Source organism: Rhipicephalus sanguineus, chromosome 3 (assembly GCF_013339695.2).
Source record: "Rhipicephalus sanguineus isolate Rsan-2018 chromosome 3, BIME_Rsan_1.4, whole genome shotgun sequence".
Classification (NCBI taxonomy): domain Eukaryota; kingdom Metazoa; phylum Arthropoda; class Arachnida; order Ixodida; family Ixodidae; genus Rhipicephalus; species Rhipicephalus sanguineus.
This window is the reverse complement of record NC_051178.1, coordinates 201,478,595-201,496,238: the sequence shown is the minus strand read 5'-3', so window position 1 is coordinate 201,496,238 and position 17,644 is coordinate 201,478,595. Positions and strand designations below refer to the sequence as shown.

General features: G+C 45.4%; 1 protein-coding gene across 2 annotated transcripts; it reads left to right on the top strand.

Annotated features, from left to right (window-relative positions):
* The first annotated feature begins 1,057 nt into the window (after nucleotides 1-1,057).
* On the top strand, nucleotides 1,058-16,784 carry LOC119388121 (lachesin). Of its 2 annotated transcripts, XM_037655766.2 has the most exons (8): nucleotides 1,058-1,201; nucleotides 8,134-8,341; nucleotides 10,268-10,426; nucleotides 10,744-10,872; nucleotides 12,440-12,730; nucleotides 13,765-13,875; nucleotides 14,797-14,883; nucleotides 15,830-16,781. In XM_037655766.2, the coding sequence occupies exons 1-8, from the start codon at nucleotides 1,067-1,069 to the stop codon at nucleotides 15,928-15,930; spliced, it is 1,221 nt and encodes a 406-aa protein (XP_037511694.1). In that variant the 5' UTR covers nucleotides 1,058-1,066; the 3' UTR covers nucleotides 15,931-16,781. The 2 variants fall into 2 exon arrangements, with proteins under 2 accessions (XP_037511694.1, XP_049269782.1); XM_049413825.1 differs by lacking the exon at nucleotides 14,797-14,883 and having other exon boundaries at nucleotides 15,830-16,784.
* Nucleotides 16,785-17,644: the final 860 nt, after the last annotated feature.

Sequence of the window (17,644 nt, the reverse complement as noted above, 5' to 3'; positions counted from 1 at the left end):
AGTACGACAGTGTACAAATACACAGAAACAGAAGATCATTAAATAATGCTGTGTCATTGTTAATTTTCCTTGTGTCTTTTTCTTCCCGTGTGTTTCCGCTGTGTCGTCGTCGTCGCTGTTGTTGTTGTTGTTGTTGTTGTTGTTGTTGTTGTTGTTGTTGTCGTCCAATAGCATGTAATGCTTACAGTAAATCATTGCTCTGAGAAAGATCCGTTTCATGTTAACGCGTAAACTGCGGAGCGTTACTAAAAAGCTTTTGTTTAGCGTTTTGTGCCATTTTAATACCGATTGCCCGCAACGGAAGCCGCCGTGGAGGAAAATGGGACTCAGCAGCACCGCTGCCATTATTATTACGAGAAATAAAGGAAGGAAAGAAGATTATTTTTAAGGGCTCGTTTTTCGTTGTTAGACACAATATTAATAAGAACTAACAAACAATAATGATACAGAAAGTATAGAGGATGTTATTTGTAGTAATGGGATATAAATGTGAAGAAAGTAAAGTGGACGAAAAAATAACTTGCCGCCGGCAGGGACCGAACCTGCGATTTTCGAATAACGCGCCCGATGCTCTACCACTGAGCTACGGCGGCGGTCGTGCGCCCGTCCACTTTATGGGGTATATATGTGTATTTAAACCTAGGAGTGTTAGTCAGCGTCGATCGCAGCCATGGCGGCGAGTGTGGAACACTTTTTTTTTTTGCCTGTTGGCGTCACAGAGCACGTGATCTTTTACGAGCTGGCAGCTGACCAATAATCCCTCGCATACTACCTGAAGGCATCAAGTCTGCCAGAACGAGACCCTCGCTATGAATGAAGGAAAGAAGATTATTTTTAAGGGCTCGTTTTTCGTTGTTAGACACAATAATAATGAGAACTAACGAACAATAATGACACAGAAAGTAAAGAGGATGTTATTTGTAGTAATGGATGTTATTTGTAGTAACAGGGGATGTTATTTGTAGTAACATACTAACGGCGAGCTACTTATTATACACCATTGCTTCACCCTTGCGGAGAAACTGTGACTTTTATTATTTTTTCGCGCAACGCAGGTAGCGCCACAATGGTGACCCGAGCAGAACCCAGCGTAACTCCCCACGCCGAACCACTGTTCGCGGAGCCCATACAGAACATAACGGTGCCTGTTGGAAGAAAGGTGACCTTGTCTTGCGTCGTCGACAACCTCAACAACTACAGGGTAAGCTATCTCCTGCCTGTAGCGCTCGAGTCCCAACATACAGGTTCGTTAGGAATGGAAAGACGATAAGAAGGAACGAAGCTCTAGCCGGCTAAAATAGCCGTGAGCAAAGGTTCGCAAAAGACGACACATAAATAAGACCCTCAAGATGACAATAACTAAGGTCATCTACAAAATTGCCAGATAAGTTTAGGTCGGTCCTGTGAAACGTTCGTGACGTACTCGACGGATTCACGTCATAATTATGTATACGCGCACGATCATCGATTCTAGAGGAGACAATTTAAAGACAAGCAGCGCGCACAACTTGTGGGGATAACATTAAGACAATGGGTACCCGTACTGTTAACTTGACAAATTGGCTTCTGCGGCGCCTGACAGCCGTGTTTCTAATAAAAGAATGTAGCGTTGTGCAATTCCCGCGTTGTGTAAAGTTGAAATTATCAAGTGTTCTTTAACTCGCTCTAGAAAAAGCTAGGATAACAAAAGGTCTTAATTATCCTTTGTTAATTTGCCTTTTGGAGGAAGTACAAGATAGCAGGTACATCTTATTACTCGATATCCCCTCATTTCGCAGCATAGCTTACACTTTGAGCCTAATCTATCTATTTCACTAAACTTTAGCGTAGCAAACTGAACCAACACAATAACGGCTCCCTGTCGCTGTGCTGTAGTCTCCTTTACGCTGTACACAATACTGACAGTTAACGTATAACCCGCTGATTCTTCACATGTTGTTGATGCTGACGTGTCAAACTTGGCAAGCTGATGAAGCCAGCCCGACTTCATTACCGTAAACCAACGTTCACTAAGATACCTGGGTTTACAAACAGCTTAAGGTTTTACGGCGTGGTTGCTTTAAAGCAGCAAAGGGAAGTTCTTAAAGAAAACCACGGTGACTTATAATGCAAGTAAAATGAAGCTCAGATAAAATTAGGACCTCGTTACCTTATCGAGAGGGCACACTTGAAGCAAGCACTCGGCGTTTCCGTGAGATTAGCGTGTTCGTTATGTCGCCACTAAGTGAACAATAAGGCAGCGCTTACCAGCTCATACGGGCGTCGAGCGACGATGGAGAAACGCCACGCGTTCGCAGCGCCACAGCACACGCGACCACGAAACGCTCGCCGCGCGATAAGAACAGCCGCGCTTCTCACAGCTAATTCAGCTGTCTATGGCAGCATCATCGGCTGATGACACCACGACAAAGAAACGGGATGCATCTTGTTTGGGTACAACATACGCTAAGCGGCTTACCAGCGATCACAAAAGCTATGGCGTGCGAACGGAAGCTCCCACGCACAAAGCTGTGATCAGCTTAAGCCGCGTGACGCGCGCAGCTGAAAACATTGCTTAAGCTCTTTATCAGTCTCGTGTGGATGACGTTCGAACCAGAGTAGCTGTGTCCCTCGTATTCCGTCGCCGCATCTTATCTGGGTAAAAAAGTTAGTTCGCGTGACGTTCGAGAGATAATCGCGGCCGTCGTGCGCTCCCATTTGCTGTCGACAGCCTGGCGCCCACCTATGGCGCTTTGGGTACAAATGAACAGAGCTGTTGTATTCTAGAAATGCAGTTCTCCGACTGTGCTATGCAAAATGCAGCGCCCATCGAGAGTGTGAAGTGCGTGTACAGACGAGAAAATTGCAGAGGCGAAAGAGACGTAGATGTAGCGTCACGATATGTTGCTGTCCCTGACGTCTTCATCCGTACTACTGTCAAAAAAACAGCCCCCCCCCCCTTTCTTCTTTTGGTTCTTTTGCCTCGTTCACCTATAGAAACAGAGCGAAATGAATGCTGTCTCCCAAACGCTCAGTTTCAACTCTTCGAAAACTTTCTCCATTTCGGCATCAGCGAAAATCGTTTCTGTTACATCAATGATGCTCAAACGCATCAGCGCACTGTTACTGTTTTCTTTTTAAAAAACGAGAAAAAGAACGCATTACTGTGTGAGCACGTGCCATTTCTGCACCGTTACTGCGTATGAAGCAGCACCAAATGCGGAAGCCCGTCGTTCTTACGTGATTTCATGTTTGATAATAGCGAGATCGCTCAACTAGCACAAAGCTGTCCCATCAGGTGTGGTGGAGGGCCCTGTATTACTATTTAGGTACCGTCATTTGAGCCAACTACATGACGGCATGACTCTGAAGTCATGTAGTTGAAGACAAATAGTGGATGGATGGAGAAAACTTTATTGAGTCAGAGAGCATGTGTGGACAATTTCATGTTACATTGTCACCCATGGTTGACTGCAACCTGGGTGACTCCACTCCACGACCCTGGTCTAGGCTGCTATTCTGGACACTGTCAGATTCTGCCATCTTGTCAAATTTTGTAATGGTGACATTTTAAGCCAATCAGATAGGCCGCACCAGCCTTCTGGGCCAATCAGCGTTGACCAATGGCGGAATTTGATAACACGGCGGAATTCGGCAACGTCCAGAATAGCACTCTCGCACGACTGGGTCTGAGCTGGCTGACACGGCCTCCTACTGCTCAGTAACAAACTTCAACGCACGAAGAAATCTCGAACCAGAAGTCATATCAGAGGTGCACATTTCAATGGGCAGAATTCACCGAGTTCTGGCAAAAGGAAATTCAAAAAATGAGCAATGAATGAACAAACTAGCGTTATCCGTGAAATCAAATTATGCGAAAATAAACATAAAATGGAAAAGGATATCAAGGTATCGTGGCGGGTAAGAGTGCGGCGAGATTACTTCTAGAAAACCGAAAACCGACACCGGCGTTTGGAAGGAAGCGCTGATGGATGAGAAGCTGCTGCTTTTTCTTTTATCTATTTTTTTTCCTCCATCCTCCGACGCCTCCTTCGTTTCGCACCGCGGAAACGACGAGATCCATAAATGCGAGACGCGTATATACGAATCGCCGAGAGACTGCGCGCCCGTATTGACGAAGACAAATGCGACGTTGTGCGCTATAGCGACGGCGGCGTGCGCGCAGAGGATACGCGCGCCGATGCACGCCATGAAAGATGTGCTTCGTTACTCGCACGTGTGTTTGTGTATGAGAAAGAAAGGAGGGGGGAGGGGCAGTTATGCATTTTGTGCAGGTGCGTGCGTACATGATGTGTGCCCGCGCACGGGGCACGAAACGCCAGAAACGGAAATATGACTGCCACGCCAAGGGATCAAAATCCATACCTGTCCTTCGTTTCAAAGATAGCATGCAGCAGATTTGCTAGATCTGCCAACAATGAAAATTAATTGAGCAGTAGAGAAAGCCAGAGCGATGACAATTTTGCCCTATATCCACACGAAAGTTGACCTCCAACGTATAACACAACCAACCATAAAAGCCGCTCATAGCTCATCGATTCGACTGACAAAATTTTACTCCAGGAACTGCTATCTAGCGAAGGTGAAAATAGAGATGACATTGCACGAAAAGCGGCGATTCTTGCAACCTGAGTCCATCGTATCTCGCGCTAGCCGTTGTGTCGATCCAGCTTTCCATCGAGCAAGGAGGGACGTAGGGCGCGTCTTGAGGCACGCGACGCGGCAATCTCCTTGACGCCGTGTATCCCGGCTCTCAACAAGTGGCGCGTGAAATGGTGTCGCCGGCACGAAGACCAAAGCCCCCGCCCCGCTTCGATGAGTGCGATTTGTAAACATCCAGCGTGCGTGCCACCGAGCAAGAATAGCGGCGTATTTCGCTTTCCAGAGACCTGCACGGAACCTTTGAGGCTTAACAAAGGGTTGCGTAATTCACGAAGGGCAATTTGTTAGTTATACACGAGAACAGGGCGGTCGCACTCTGATGCAAAAAGATTGAGATGCGTTAGTTTCAAGCATCAAGCAATGTCCGAGTGCTGTCGGCCATTCATGATTAGGTGTGGGGGATTGTCGCAATACACATCGTAGTAGCAATAAAGCAATAGCACACTACTTATCACGTTGATAATGAAAAGACAAGAATCAAGAGTAACGAACTTCAAAATTCAGCGTAAAAAATAATGAAACACTACAGGATGGAAACTATTAAATGTCATTTTTTCTCTATCTGAAGGTAAGGCTGATGTTATATTGAAGTCGCCACCATCCCAAAATTTACTAAGGGCTGTAGATGCGTACTAGTTAGGGCTGGTTATTAGTTAGGGATAGGGCATATGCGTAGTAGTTAGCTAGTGTTAGGGTTCTTTAGCGCAAGCAAGCCAAATCGTGGTGTGCAAAGCAACCGTTATTGCCTATGACGCGACAGCCAACTGCGACGCGCATCGGTTACGAACGTACGAAACGCTTTGCGAGCGCAAGGCCTCGGGAGCTCGCGCCTCGCAGACAGGCTGCAGCGAGTCCCCGTTACGCCACGGCGATTTTCTCGACTCTCTCGCAATGCCGTGAAATATATAGCATATATAAATATAAAGCTGCGCTCATCTTTACAAACTGAAATTTTATGGCACTAGATAACAGATCACGTGTTTTAGCCTTACCCGGCCTGAACATTCTCCGGCTGAGACGTAGAAAACAAGACGGCATAAATCTCACCACGCCCCTCGGGGCACATCCTTAGACGCGACCTGCGTGGCTCCAAAGTGTTGTAATAATGGACCGACCCTCGCTCGAAGACGCCGTTCGCCCGCCGCCGTGTGCGACGCGAAGACGCGTCTAAGAGGGAGAGAGAAAAAAATGATGAAGAAGAAAATGGGCGTCAGTCGTTTTTTACAATCAAGGATTGAAGCAACGTCCTCCCTGCTCAACTTGCTTTAAACGCGGCATTCTCTCCATTTTATCTGCCGCTTCTTCTTCTTTTGTGTGTCGTGCGGCCGATTGTGTCTCCGTCGTCTCTCCCTCTCTCTCTCTCTCTCTCACCAGAAGGAGAGAAAGGGGGCAGGAGCGAGAACTCGGCTGACGTACACACGCGCCGGTCGTAATATATGTGGGCATTTGCCCGAGATCGTTTTTCAAAAACCCGGTATCCTCCGCTCTTTGACGGTTGTTGATCCCACGAGAAAACTGAGCGGGCGCCTCGCGTTTGAGTGAGGAGCGTGATATGTATAGTGTATGAGTAGCCGGAGCGCGAGCACGTCACGGGTAACAGAGTAAGCACTCCGCCCTTGTTTCGCCTTGTTCTGTCAATATTTATGTCCGATCAACCGTTCCTTGTTTAAACATTGTTTTGTGTCCTCTTCTATTTTGGTTGAGCCTGCCTCGAGCAAAATTTACGGCCAACGCTCTGCCGAGAATGTGTGGGTCGAACCGAATTTTGACAAACTTGGTTCCAGTGTCTGCATAAACAGCCTGTTGTCGGCATACAGCCTGGGTCACTTACGTTATTTATTTTTTTGTTATTAACCGCTTATTCGCACCGTATGCCACGAGTTTAGTTGGTTTGTACTTTTTGTATTGTCAACATAGCTGCTTCTTGCGCTGTACACGAAGATGCGTAGCCTGCTACAGCGATCTTGGCAGTCGCGAAGCATGTAGGGTGTATTGCAATGTCATTTACAGCGTTCAGAGTCACGCATAAAAAGTAGTCAATAGTCAGGTCACGGTATCTCACTACTGTAGGCAAGCTACTTTGTGCTTAACAGCCCGTAAGGCGTTCACGAAAATCGTACTTTAGCGCGTCTTGTAGCAAATTAAGGTATGGGATAAATATACATGGATTTTATAAATAAGAGACGTAAAGAACGCCACTATCGACTCCTTGATCGGATATATGCTAATACAATGTTCGCGATGCAACAAGCGCTTGCGCAGATCTGGTAGTTTTGATTACCTGCAAAATTCCCTTTGGATTGTCAACTGTTTAACGGCGCCATTCAAATTCTAATCAAACAACCGCTGGTTATAGACATTTTTCTCGTTTGTTCATGTTTATGTGCATGTGTCTGCTCGCGCTTAACTGTTGTTCACCGATGTTACGCCAGGTACATCGTAATTTAAGTAACGAGTAACCGAGTAATTCAAGTTACAAGTAATTTAAGGCTCACGAAACAAACGCACTCTCTAAGCCTTACTAATATGCTTACCGCTTTGTTTTTGTGATTTTTTTGTCGCTAGACAAACTATCAGGTTTCGCAGAATTGTGGAACTTTCGCTGACTCCATGAAATTCAGCACAGTACATGTAATACTAAACCGCTGCGAAGTATAAGATTGATTCATTTGCATTTTAGCTGAAGTTATTGAATTCGAAACGACATTTAATGTGTTAAGTAGGGATCATAATGTTCCTCAGTCATTCTACTAGAACTACAGAAGATAACGTGCCTCAAACTCGCACTCTGACCTCGAATAAATTTGCTACACACCAATAATCACGTATTTGCGATGATGCGATGATACTTTACATTCTAGCACCCTAAAATTAACATAAGCGCCCCATAATTCCACGGCAGTGATAATATTGCAGTACATAAATGTTTTCTCTTTCTCTCTCCAGTGTCATATAATATTTTATTCATATGTGAAAAATATGCGACGGTAGACTACGTTAGAGCCGGCTATCCCGTCGTCATGATATTAATACTGAAAAACACACAAAAACAAAAATAAAAAATAAAAGAATAAGAAAAGAGGAAAAATGATCAGAATACTCAGTGAAGACCCAAGTGGCCGTCAAAATGAAAGCGGTCAGAACTGGACAAAGACAGATACCGAAAAATGGCAATCATCCTAATAATATAGATAATATTAAGAGCTGTTCACATTTTGGTTATGATTATGACAAGAACCTTAAACTTCTCGCATTTAATTGCCTCTTCAATCTAGCCAAAATTAGAGAAGCATTTCTGTCAGTAGGATAGTCACCACGTCAACGTCTTCATTTTCTTTATAATTCCTACCCTACTCCGGGGTAGTATTTACCAATTGGCCAAAGAAACGAAGGAACCGCTATATCATATCTGTCTGTCTGTGTACTCGACTGCTTCACATGCTATACAGGGAGGAATCGTTGACTGCGCAGGTGGCCTGGATGTACGTGGAGAAGTTCACGCTGCTGACACTGGCGAAGAGCGTGATCACGCACAACTACCGCTTCAAGGTGACGCACAACGGCCACCGCACATGGCACTTGCACATCTACGACGTCCAAGAGCGGGACCGGGGAGCGTACATGTGTCAAATCAACACATCGCCCATGAAGTCCCAGGTCGGATACCTCAACGTTGTTGGTAAATATATATATACGTCTTATATACGATGGTACTTTACTCTAGTCCAAGTAGCGGTGACTACAGAACCTATACGTATATATTTTCCAGCCGCACAATAACCGCGCCTCTCTTACCCTGTCTGTCAGAAGCTGCAACTAGCATTTTTTTAACGGCGAAGCTGTTTAAGCCGGCCTTAAAAACTTTGGTATGTACAAAAAAAACTAATGTACAATGTGTACAAAAAAAACTATTATCATCATTAACGGGTATGTTCCACAGAAATTGGGCAAATCCCACTACTCACCGCTGGTCCACTAAAAATGAAGAAGGCAACAGACGGGCTGCAAACACCGATTAAGATTTCTAGACAGACGTAACCAGTAATTGAGAAAAGCTTTAATAAAACGTCGGGATTAACCGAGTGATAAACTCCATGGCTGCAAGTTTCAGCTTCGCTGAAACATCTGTACGGAGTGCTTCAGAGGTACGTACAACGAAAGAATACTAGAAAATGGGAAAGAAAGGGCGGCCCCGAAGCGATGGAAGCCCTACGCGAACGACGACGTGCCCTTAGATCTATGAGAGGTGCGAACGCTCGGTTTCAGCGCGAGTTTCTGTCTCTGGAGTTTGGACATCCTTGTGTCTGTGACTGTCAGTGGCTTAACTCTAACCTCTCTGCGCTGAGAAGCAACCTAGAAACAAACTTAGCATCACCTAGCTGAAGCCTAGCAACAACAACCCAGAAACAACCTGGAAACAACCTAGCATCACCTAGCTGAAGCCTAGCAACAACCTAGAAACAACCAGATTAGACTTCGGAATCATCAAGCTTCGCTGTTTCAAGCTTTGCGCGACTTCGTGCAAGCTTCGCGATTTTTTTAAACAATTATACATTCAATTCATCTGTATTGGACACGATGTTTCAAAACCACGGATTTGCTGACCGGTTCTGAAACTTTGTAACGCATTTGCAGTCGCATCTGGTTCTGAAAATTGAGTCTCATATGCAGCTGCAAGCTAGAATAGACCATAAAGGGGTAACCACATGCACCCATAATTCTAACGTGCTTTCAGTGTGACCCCGTTGCTCATTAAAAAAAATAATAATAATAACAGTTTCAACGCAAGGGCCAAGCAATGAATGCGATAGCAAAAAAAATGTAATGTTATACGAAAGAAAGCTAGCAGCTAACTATTCTGGATCCGATCACGCGAAACTCTACGAAATGCTGGTCTAAGAGAATACGGCAGCTCCAGGAAGAGAAGCGGTTCTCGTACAGTCTCTTCTCGTTGAGAGCACAGAACGTAGAAGGGTATACGAGCCCTTTGCTGATGCATTCCGAGATAGTGCGCATGTCGGCGATCGCGACCGCGCCCTTATAACCAAAGTTCACAGTTGCTGTTTGAGCTACACAGCTCCCCCCCCCCCCTCCTCCGGCGTCCCTTCAGGTTCCTTCAAGATGGGCGGGGCGTTTCCTATCTGCTTGAACGAACAATCGACGGCAGGCGTCAAACGCGGGCTGCAGTGGCATAGCCAGGGGGAGGGGGGCATACCGCCCCCCCCCCACCCCGAAATTTTTTTCGCCATGGCATACAGAGCATAAAATGACACTCGACCGCATCTGCCTGCCCTGCCACCACTTCAGATCCCAGAGGTGCCCCCCCCCCCCCCAGAAAAATATTTCTGCTTACACCCCTGGCGGGCTGATATCGCATGCGCCCTCCGTGAGGCAGAGATGGGCCGCCTCGTTTCATCTCTGCTTGAGCCGCTTGGGGGGACGTTATCAGTTTGGCCTTTATACAGAACATGACGGCAACGTCGACGACAAAAAAACGTCGAGAGCGTTCATATAATTGATATCGCAATAAAAGCACCTTTTGTGGAGTTCCCACACATATAATGAGCCCGATGTGGCAGCATTTTTCAACGCGACCTGATTGCAGTGCCGCCCAAAATTGACAACAACCTCACGAGCGACAGCACGGAAGTGGCTGAAGGAGGTGACGTGGCACTGCGTTGCGTGGCGAATGGGACACCGGAACCGGAAATCACGTGGCGGAGGGAGGACGCCCAGTACATCTCGCTCAACCCATCCAAGAAAGGTCAGAGACATCGACAGAGCGCTTAGTCATGCACCATGCAAACACTATGAAGATGTCTAACATTTTTCGATGTGTTCCCTGGGCCTTCAATCGGAACTATAAAACCCGCAGATATAGCTTCCCTGAAACGCGAAATGGGCCTGAGGTGCTTGCTGCTATATTTTAAGTTATCCCGTTGTTGTTGTTGTTTTCGCTTCGCTCAAAACTATAATGAGCTTGCTTTCAAAACCTCTTGACAAAGCCACGACTCTCTGTGTAAACTTATTCTGTATGACTGCAGTTCTCTTAACGGTCGTGCAATCCTCTTCGATTCGCAGTATTGTCGGTGAAAGGCACCTGGATGAACATCACGAAGGTGTCCCGCCTGCACATGAGTGCCTACCTGTGCATCGCCTCCAACGGTGTGCTACCTTCGGTCAGCAAGCGGATCATCCTTGAAGTCAGCTGTGAGTACGCGTCCAAAGAGGAAAAAGCTTTTAGAAGTATTAAGACGAAAGCCTTAGATGCCTCATCAGACGCGAAAATTGGCCGTCGGCGCCGACGCGAGTGATGCAAGAAATCATCATCAATGACGTCACAGATGGCCAGAGCTCGTGACGTCATCATGACATCACGTCACATAGGTGGGCCGATCACGGGGGCAGTGCAAAACCAGGTCACGTGCAGAAATCTTGCAACGCCTCCGATCCTGGAGGCAGAGCAATACCACTTTAGGCGCAAAGAGCTTTTGGAGGGGGCCGGGGGAGGATCAATGCATCGACTGAGAATAAAAACATGGCTTTCGCCTTCGAGTCGTCTTAGGCGAATGCGTAAGGGAGCCTGTGAGTAAAGTCATGCGATCAAAATTGCATGAACATGCTTCGCTCGATAAGGTCGTACGTCAGCTTAACTCAAAGAACTATATTCGTAACATTTTACATCGCTATACAGAAAGGCCATCCAAGTGATCGCTAGACTCTCAAAAGACCTCAACATCGCTATTGAAGGCAACAACCGGCGAAAAAAAAAACACTATGCGACATGTGCGCTGAACTTCGGCTGGTGGTTTATTCAAACATGTATGTTCGACTCGCAGTAGCGAACATCCAGAAAAAGAGGAAAATTGAACATGCGCTTCGTACATACCCGTTTGAATAAACTATCGTTTTAAGCATGCCCCAATGAAGTCGATTCGGCGCCTGCTTCTTTCCGTCTTCTCGTCTTCAACTGAAATGCCAGCGTGTACGTTCTCCAACACGTGCCAGACAGTTTGTTGTCAATAGAAACTTTAAAGTGGAAGGTTTCGATCAGCTACGAACAAGCGCGCATGCCGGCGCTCCTTTCACGAATGTATTTTTGAAACGCCGCGAAGGTCGCTTAATGAGCACCACAAGAGGGCTTTAGAGCCAACGACCTTCGTTAGCTGAGAACCACTAGGGTAGGCGGATGGGGGACTTTAATACAAAGCGGTATCTAAATAAAATGGAATGACAAGAAATTTATTTTTACAAGTTGATGACTAGAGGAAAAGGATTAAAGTTTACGATGATCCCTGCTGGGCGGGCGAAATACCACGTTGTCTGCAGAACCTCAGTAGAATTATCGTGGTCGTAGTGAAAGTCATTATAACAAGCCAACGTTACTCTGGCAATGAGGTAAAGCAATGTCGCTTTTACAGCCTACAACAATGTTATTTTTCAGAAAGGTAGCGCCGTCAATCTGCTGAATGGAACGCCGTTTAATGTAGGCTAGTGTTGTCTAATGTATAGGCTAATGTAGTCAAATATTGGCTGTACGATAGCTAGTGCATGCTAATGTCGGTTAATACAAGCTATGCGCTGTTTTAGCAGCAACATTTTCGTTATTCAATCTGAATCCAGTGGTATCCTCGCAAGAACCTGAGTTCGTTCAGCCTGAATTTTCGCTTCTTTTTTCGTTTGTTTGGTTAATGAAAATAGCGTCGACACAGGTTGATGAGACGTGTCACTGTCAAGCCAAGGTAACGATGCGTGTGTGCGCCCTTTGTCGCTTTAGTCGCGCCCATGATCTGGATCCCGAATCAGCTGGTCGGCGCGAGCATCGACTCGGACGTGACCCTGGACTGCAACCTAGAGTCGCACCCAAGGTCGGTCACCTACTGGACTCGGGGCGCGGACCGCATGATACACCAGAACGTCAAGTACTCGGTGGTCACCATGCAGCACACCATGTACAAGGTGCGCATGCAACTTGTCGTACACCGGCTCAAGCCGGAAGACTACGGAGAGTACCACTGTGCGGCCAAGAACACGCTCGGCGAGACCAAGGGCACGGTCAACCTCTACGGTGAGTGACGACCGTCATCGCCGTTAGCTGAGCAGAACCCCCAACTTCGGCCAAGTTCTTACCCATCCAACTACAGATTCTCCACAAAATTGTTTACCGACTTTGTTACAAACTGCTGTAAAAACCTTTATTTAAACTTTTTTTTATATATTAGATAACTTGGGGCAGCGCGAAGGGACGAGGACATTAACAAGAAAACAACCACAACAGAACGAACTCTGTTTTCCTGTTCCTGTCCTCATCAAGGCGAGATATACATTGAAACATTAATTAATTTTCAAAAAGTGTATTAACGCACATAACACCAACGCTGGTCAATGTTGGCTACCCGTTGATGGCTAAATGTTGGATATCCGCTCTTATAAAAATATAATTCATGTACAATAATATGCCTGTACCTCACGCCCCTTACATTCTTCGCACAGGGCGACTGTTTCGCTTAGAGACATCCTCCGCAATTTTCCTCGCTCTTTCGGCCACACAGGACCGCGGAAAATGCATAAAAAACCTGTCACTGGAAGCGAAAGGAAGGAATCGAGCTTATGGAGGACGAGGCTACAGGGGGGGGGGGGCAATGTGGCTGGTGTACTGCGGGAGAAAACAAGCTTCGGCAACGAGTGCAGGCCGAAAATTATTGAAGCGTACTGAATTTCTTGAAAGCAAAGTATCTGTCGCTCATATAAAGGAGATAGTATTCCAAGACTACCTTTGGAAGCTTAAATTCAACTAACCCACACAGATGTGTTACTGTATTTTTCTCTGTTTTTGTTGCTGTTCTTGTAATATATTCCAGCGTTCCTTTTACAATGATATTTTAGTTGCGACTTAGTCCTCGTACCGTCTTTGTTATTTTGTATCGTCGTGTGCTGTACCCTGCTATGGTGGGTGAGTTTCAACTCACCCAGTTCTCCACCCTTGTGAGTTAAGAAGCTAGAAATGAAAGCGTGACGGCCAAATATCCTGCTGCTCGAAGCGTGCAAAAGACGATTACAACAGTTATTATATAATTAAAGCTTGTCGACGTTCCTCAACAGAGATACCTGCAAGCTCCGTACCCACGTCCCACTCGACGCTTATCTCGAAAGGTGTCCACGGAAAGCTACCTGACAAGGAATGGAATAACTCGCCGCATCTCCGCAGCTCTGGTAAGTGAGGCATGGCGCTTCTCAGAGAAGAGTACGTCACGACTTTCGATGCACCTGACTCTCGTTTTAGGGGCGAAGCTCCTTAAAGCGGCACCCGTTCGTCCCCGTCGTAGTGCGTAACCAGTCCTAACGCTAGTACCAGATCTTGACCTCCAAGGTGTTGCCGGTGGGAGATTTCTCCTGTGCGTTGTTGACCAATAAAAAATTCGCAGCGTGCGCGTTAACTAAAAGCCGAATTCTTCTGTCTCTCATTCCCCATTAGCAGCCATTGGCATGTTCCAGTAGGAAACGTTAGTAGAAGTAGAAGTGTAAGTGTTAGCTAAAAGCCGACTTCTTCTGTCTCTCATTCCCATTAGCAGCTATTGTTTATCTCCAAGGTAGTGCCTGGTGAGATTTCTCCTGTGCGTGATTAAACAATAAAAATTTTGTTCAAAACGCCGTTGATTGATGAAATAAACCAACGAAAGACGCCAGATGTTTTCTAAAAGCAAAACGAAAAGACGCCAGATGTTTCTAAAGCAAAACGAAAAGACGCCAGCTGCTTAACGAAAGACGCCAGATGTTTTCTAAAGCAATGGTTTTCTAAACAATGAAAATTCACAGCGTACATGTAAAATTAAAGTGAGCTGCAAGTCGTCATAACTCTCATCGAACCTTTAGTACAAACGCGCCCGATCTCACGTCGGTGATGATGTACTGGGCAGAATTCACGGAAGATTCACGGTTTACCGATGAACCTCCGCAGCTTCGCCCACTCATCATCATTCACTCCGTGGATATGCTGTGATTTTTTCCTTTCTGTTTACGCTCTGTAGTTCGTGTCTTATTGCTGGACAAGTATTTTAGATGCGTTGTGGGAGTGTCGGGCTCAGTTTTGTGCGTTTCTAGCTTTTCAAGACGATTATCAATTTGGTTTTGCAGGCTCGTCGCGTGACTGGTGGCAGAACTTGTACGGTAACGAGACAGATCCTTGGTCTCCGCTTACGCCTGCTGTGGTGAATCTTAAAGGTGCGCGACTACTTTTACTATCACAATTGCTTCTACTGTTCTTCCAGGCTAATGTTGCGCAACGCAAGCCCAGATTATACGTCGTTGCTGTCCGAATTTGTTCCATATCACGAGAAATGCATTGTTTTATCCTATTTCCGAACTGGCATCACGCGAATCTTCACCGATCGCATGGAATCGTTAATTTTGTATTCTTATAAATAGGACGTTTTTAACGACGCGATTGTATGTTGCCCGGCTGCATTTTACTTAATAAAAAATTATGCCAGTTAGACACTTCACATCTGTAGATGCTCGCAGAGTTCACCTGGTGTGAACACACGAGCGAAAAGAATTCGTAAGAACCACTTCGTAGATGCAGGAATCTAATCACACAAAACAAATAATCATCAATTTCGTATTAAACAAGCGCAATAATATGAAAATAATTAGGATGTGCGCATAAGGTGTACACACTTGCAATTTTGTTAATAATATCACGCAAACGTTGATCCCTCTACATGGTAGCGCCTAATATAGGCGAGAAGTAACGAGGTTTCATACATGATGCGCAAGCGATGAGAGCACAATCGTGCGTGAGCACCGCCCGCTACGCTGTTTGCTTAGCGATGCATACGCACTATCAGCCTTGTCTGTGTGGTCACATGTTCAGAAAGTCGGTCGTCGCATCACTGGTCTTCTTGACTCTCGTCGATATTAGAAACTACCGCGTCCTGCGATATTATTAAAAAACTGCAAGAGTGTACATTGTAGAAATATAGCAACATAAAAAAATGTCATTGTTCTCATTTATCTCTAAGGCAGTAGTTATGTCCTACCTCGTGAGTAAGTTCGACGAACGTGATTGATTTGATTCGTGACGTTTTATTCTAAAAAGGAACCAGAGATCTTTCAGGCTCATGACGCCTCATGCCGTCTTCCTTTATCTTTGGTTTTGCTTTTACAGCCACTGCAAACTGCGGTGCATGTCCCAGCATTACGAGCTCGACGTTTCCAGCCCGGCTGCTCGTGAGTTTTTTGTCACTACTCGCAACTGCAGTTTCGTGATCGCCGACAGAGAAGTCTTCAGAATGAAGTCTTCATCACACACGTCTCACTGCCGCACAAGGCACTCCGGGAGGCATATCCTGCTGCTGCCAAGACACCTGCAATCTTCAAGTGTGTGGGTGTGCGCGCGCGCATGTGATAGACTCCAGGCAAGAGTATCGGGCCCAGCTTCCTCGTCAAACTTTCCAACAGGTTCACCACCGATGATTCACTGAATCAGCTACGCCGTTTCCTACGAGCTCGCGGTCATCAACTCACCAACTTTCATCAGCTCCGTGAGCACCAAAACTTCCCTAGACATTCACTGAAGCCACCCTTTCATGGACATATTACATATGATTGAATGTTCCTAATAGATGGTTCTTTCTTAATTCATTTTCTCTTTACAAAACAAAAGAAATCTGTTTAATTACCGCAGCATTAAGAGCTATCGTTTGTGTTGTGTCATTACGCCCTTGCCTGCACGCCATGAACAATTCACGCGAGGACAAGAGCGTGCGATGCAAAGCACAAATAAGAGAGATACAACGTTGCCACCCACTGGTTCTTCATTCTGCTCTTTGGCATGGACCTTGTGTTGCGCCCTTCATTACCAACACGCAGGGACAAAAATAAAATAAACAAAGAGGAAATTGTGTAAAGAGGTGATTACTCACTTTTATCCACAATAACACGCACCAGTGTTGGAAGGCAGCACCAAGAACCAAATTTCGTACTCCACATTAGTATTGTCTTGACTCGTCGCCTGCAGTAGAAATGGAGGGGATCTAAAAACCACCTGGTTCACTTGAGATTAAATCAACAGTTCTCATAAATAGTGTTCTATATTTAATCGCAATTTCTGTAAGTATATTCGAACGACACATCACGCAAAACCACGTCCGTAAGTTTTTTTCCTGTAAAGCGTGCTTCGCCACACACATATGAGTACTGCAAAAAAGCCAACAGTGCCGCTGACAGAAGGAAATCGAGCGTCTTCGTCCTTCGAAAGCAATAAAGTTACTCTTCTTTTTCTGCTAACGTTTATTAGTGTTGACTCGGCTCTCGCCTTCTGAACTTGATGCCTTCGTGCACTCACTTAGTAATTTAAACTCTTTAACTTTGCTGAAAGACTATCATCTCGCGACAAGACGAACTACAAACAACGAGATAAACTAGGAAGAAATGACACCGTTATAGAGGACGAAATGTCTATAGATGACTTCATCAAGGAACAAAGTTTAAGCTAAACTTTCTAAGCATATAATGAAAACTGGTAAGTCGTCGGCGGTCAGGAGACATTTTTTTTTCTCCAATTACGCAACTTTCGAACCAATAAACTCTTGGCAGGTGGAACTGCGAGCTTAGAAATAAGTACACCTATGAGACAACACGCTTGAAATGTTGGAAACTTCGGACTTCCCATTCTGCATAAGGCAATGACAACTATCTTGGTTATTTATGATGATAAAGTGACGAAATTTGGCATGCAGATGCGATATGTTATGCTGGTATCATAACTGAAAGTGGTTTTGAGCTGTGCTGTCGTTGTTCTTTAGTTACAACAATTGACAGACTCTCACTGTGATGCCAAAATTAATTAATTAGACATAAGTTCGTCAAAATTTTTGCATACGGATATTCACAGGGCCCATTTTGTGCTGTAAAGCTATTGATTTATTTTTAGTATTCAAATAAGCAGACAATCTTTTTTTTTTAAATCGCCTATACATAT

Bases quoted from the DNA above. Each gene is read 5' to 3' on its own strand.
- LOC119388121 (XM_037655766.2), top strand. From the start codon at position 1,067: ATGGTGACCCGAGCAGAACCCAGCGTAACTCCCCACGCCGAACCACTG. The intron at 8,342-10,267 runs GTAAATATATAT...ACCTGATTGCAG, and splicing joins CGGATACCTCAACGTTGTTG to TGCCGCCCAAAATTGACAAC. The intron at 13,876-14,796 runs GTAAGTGAGGCA...TTGGTTTTGCAG, and splicing joins GCCGCATCTCCGCAGCTCTG to GCTCGTCGCGTGACTGGTGG.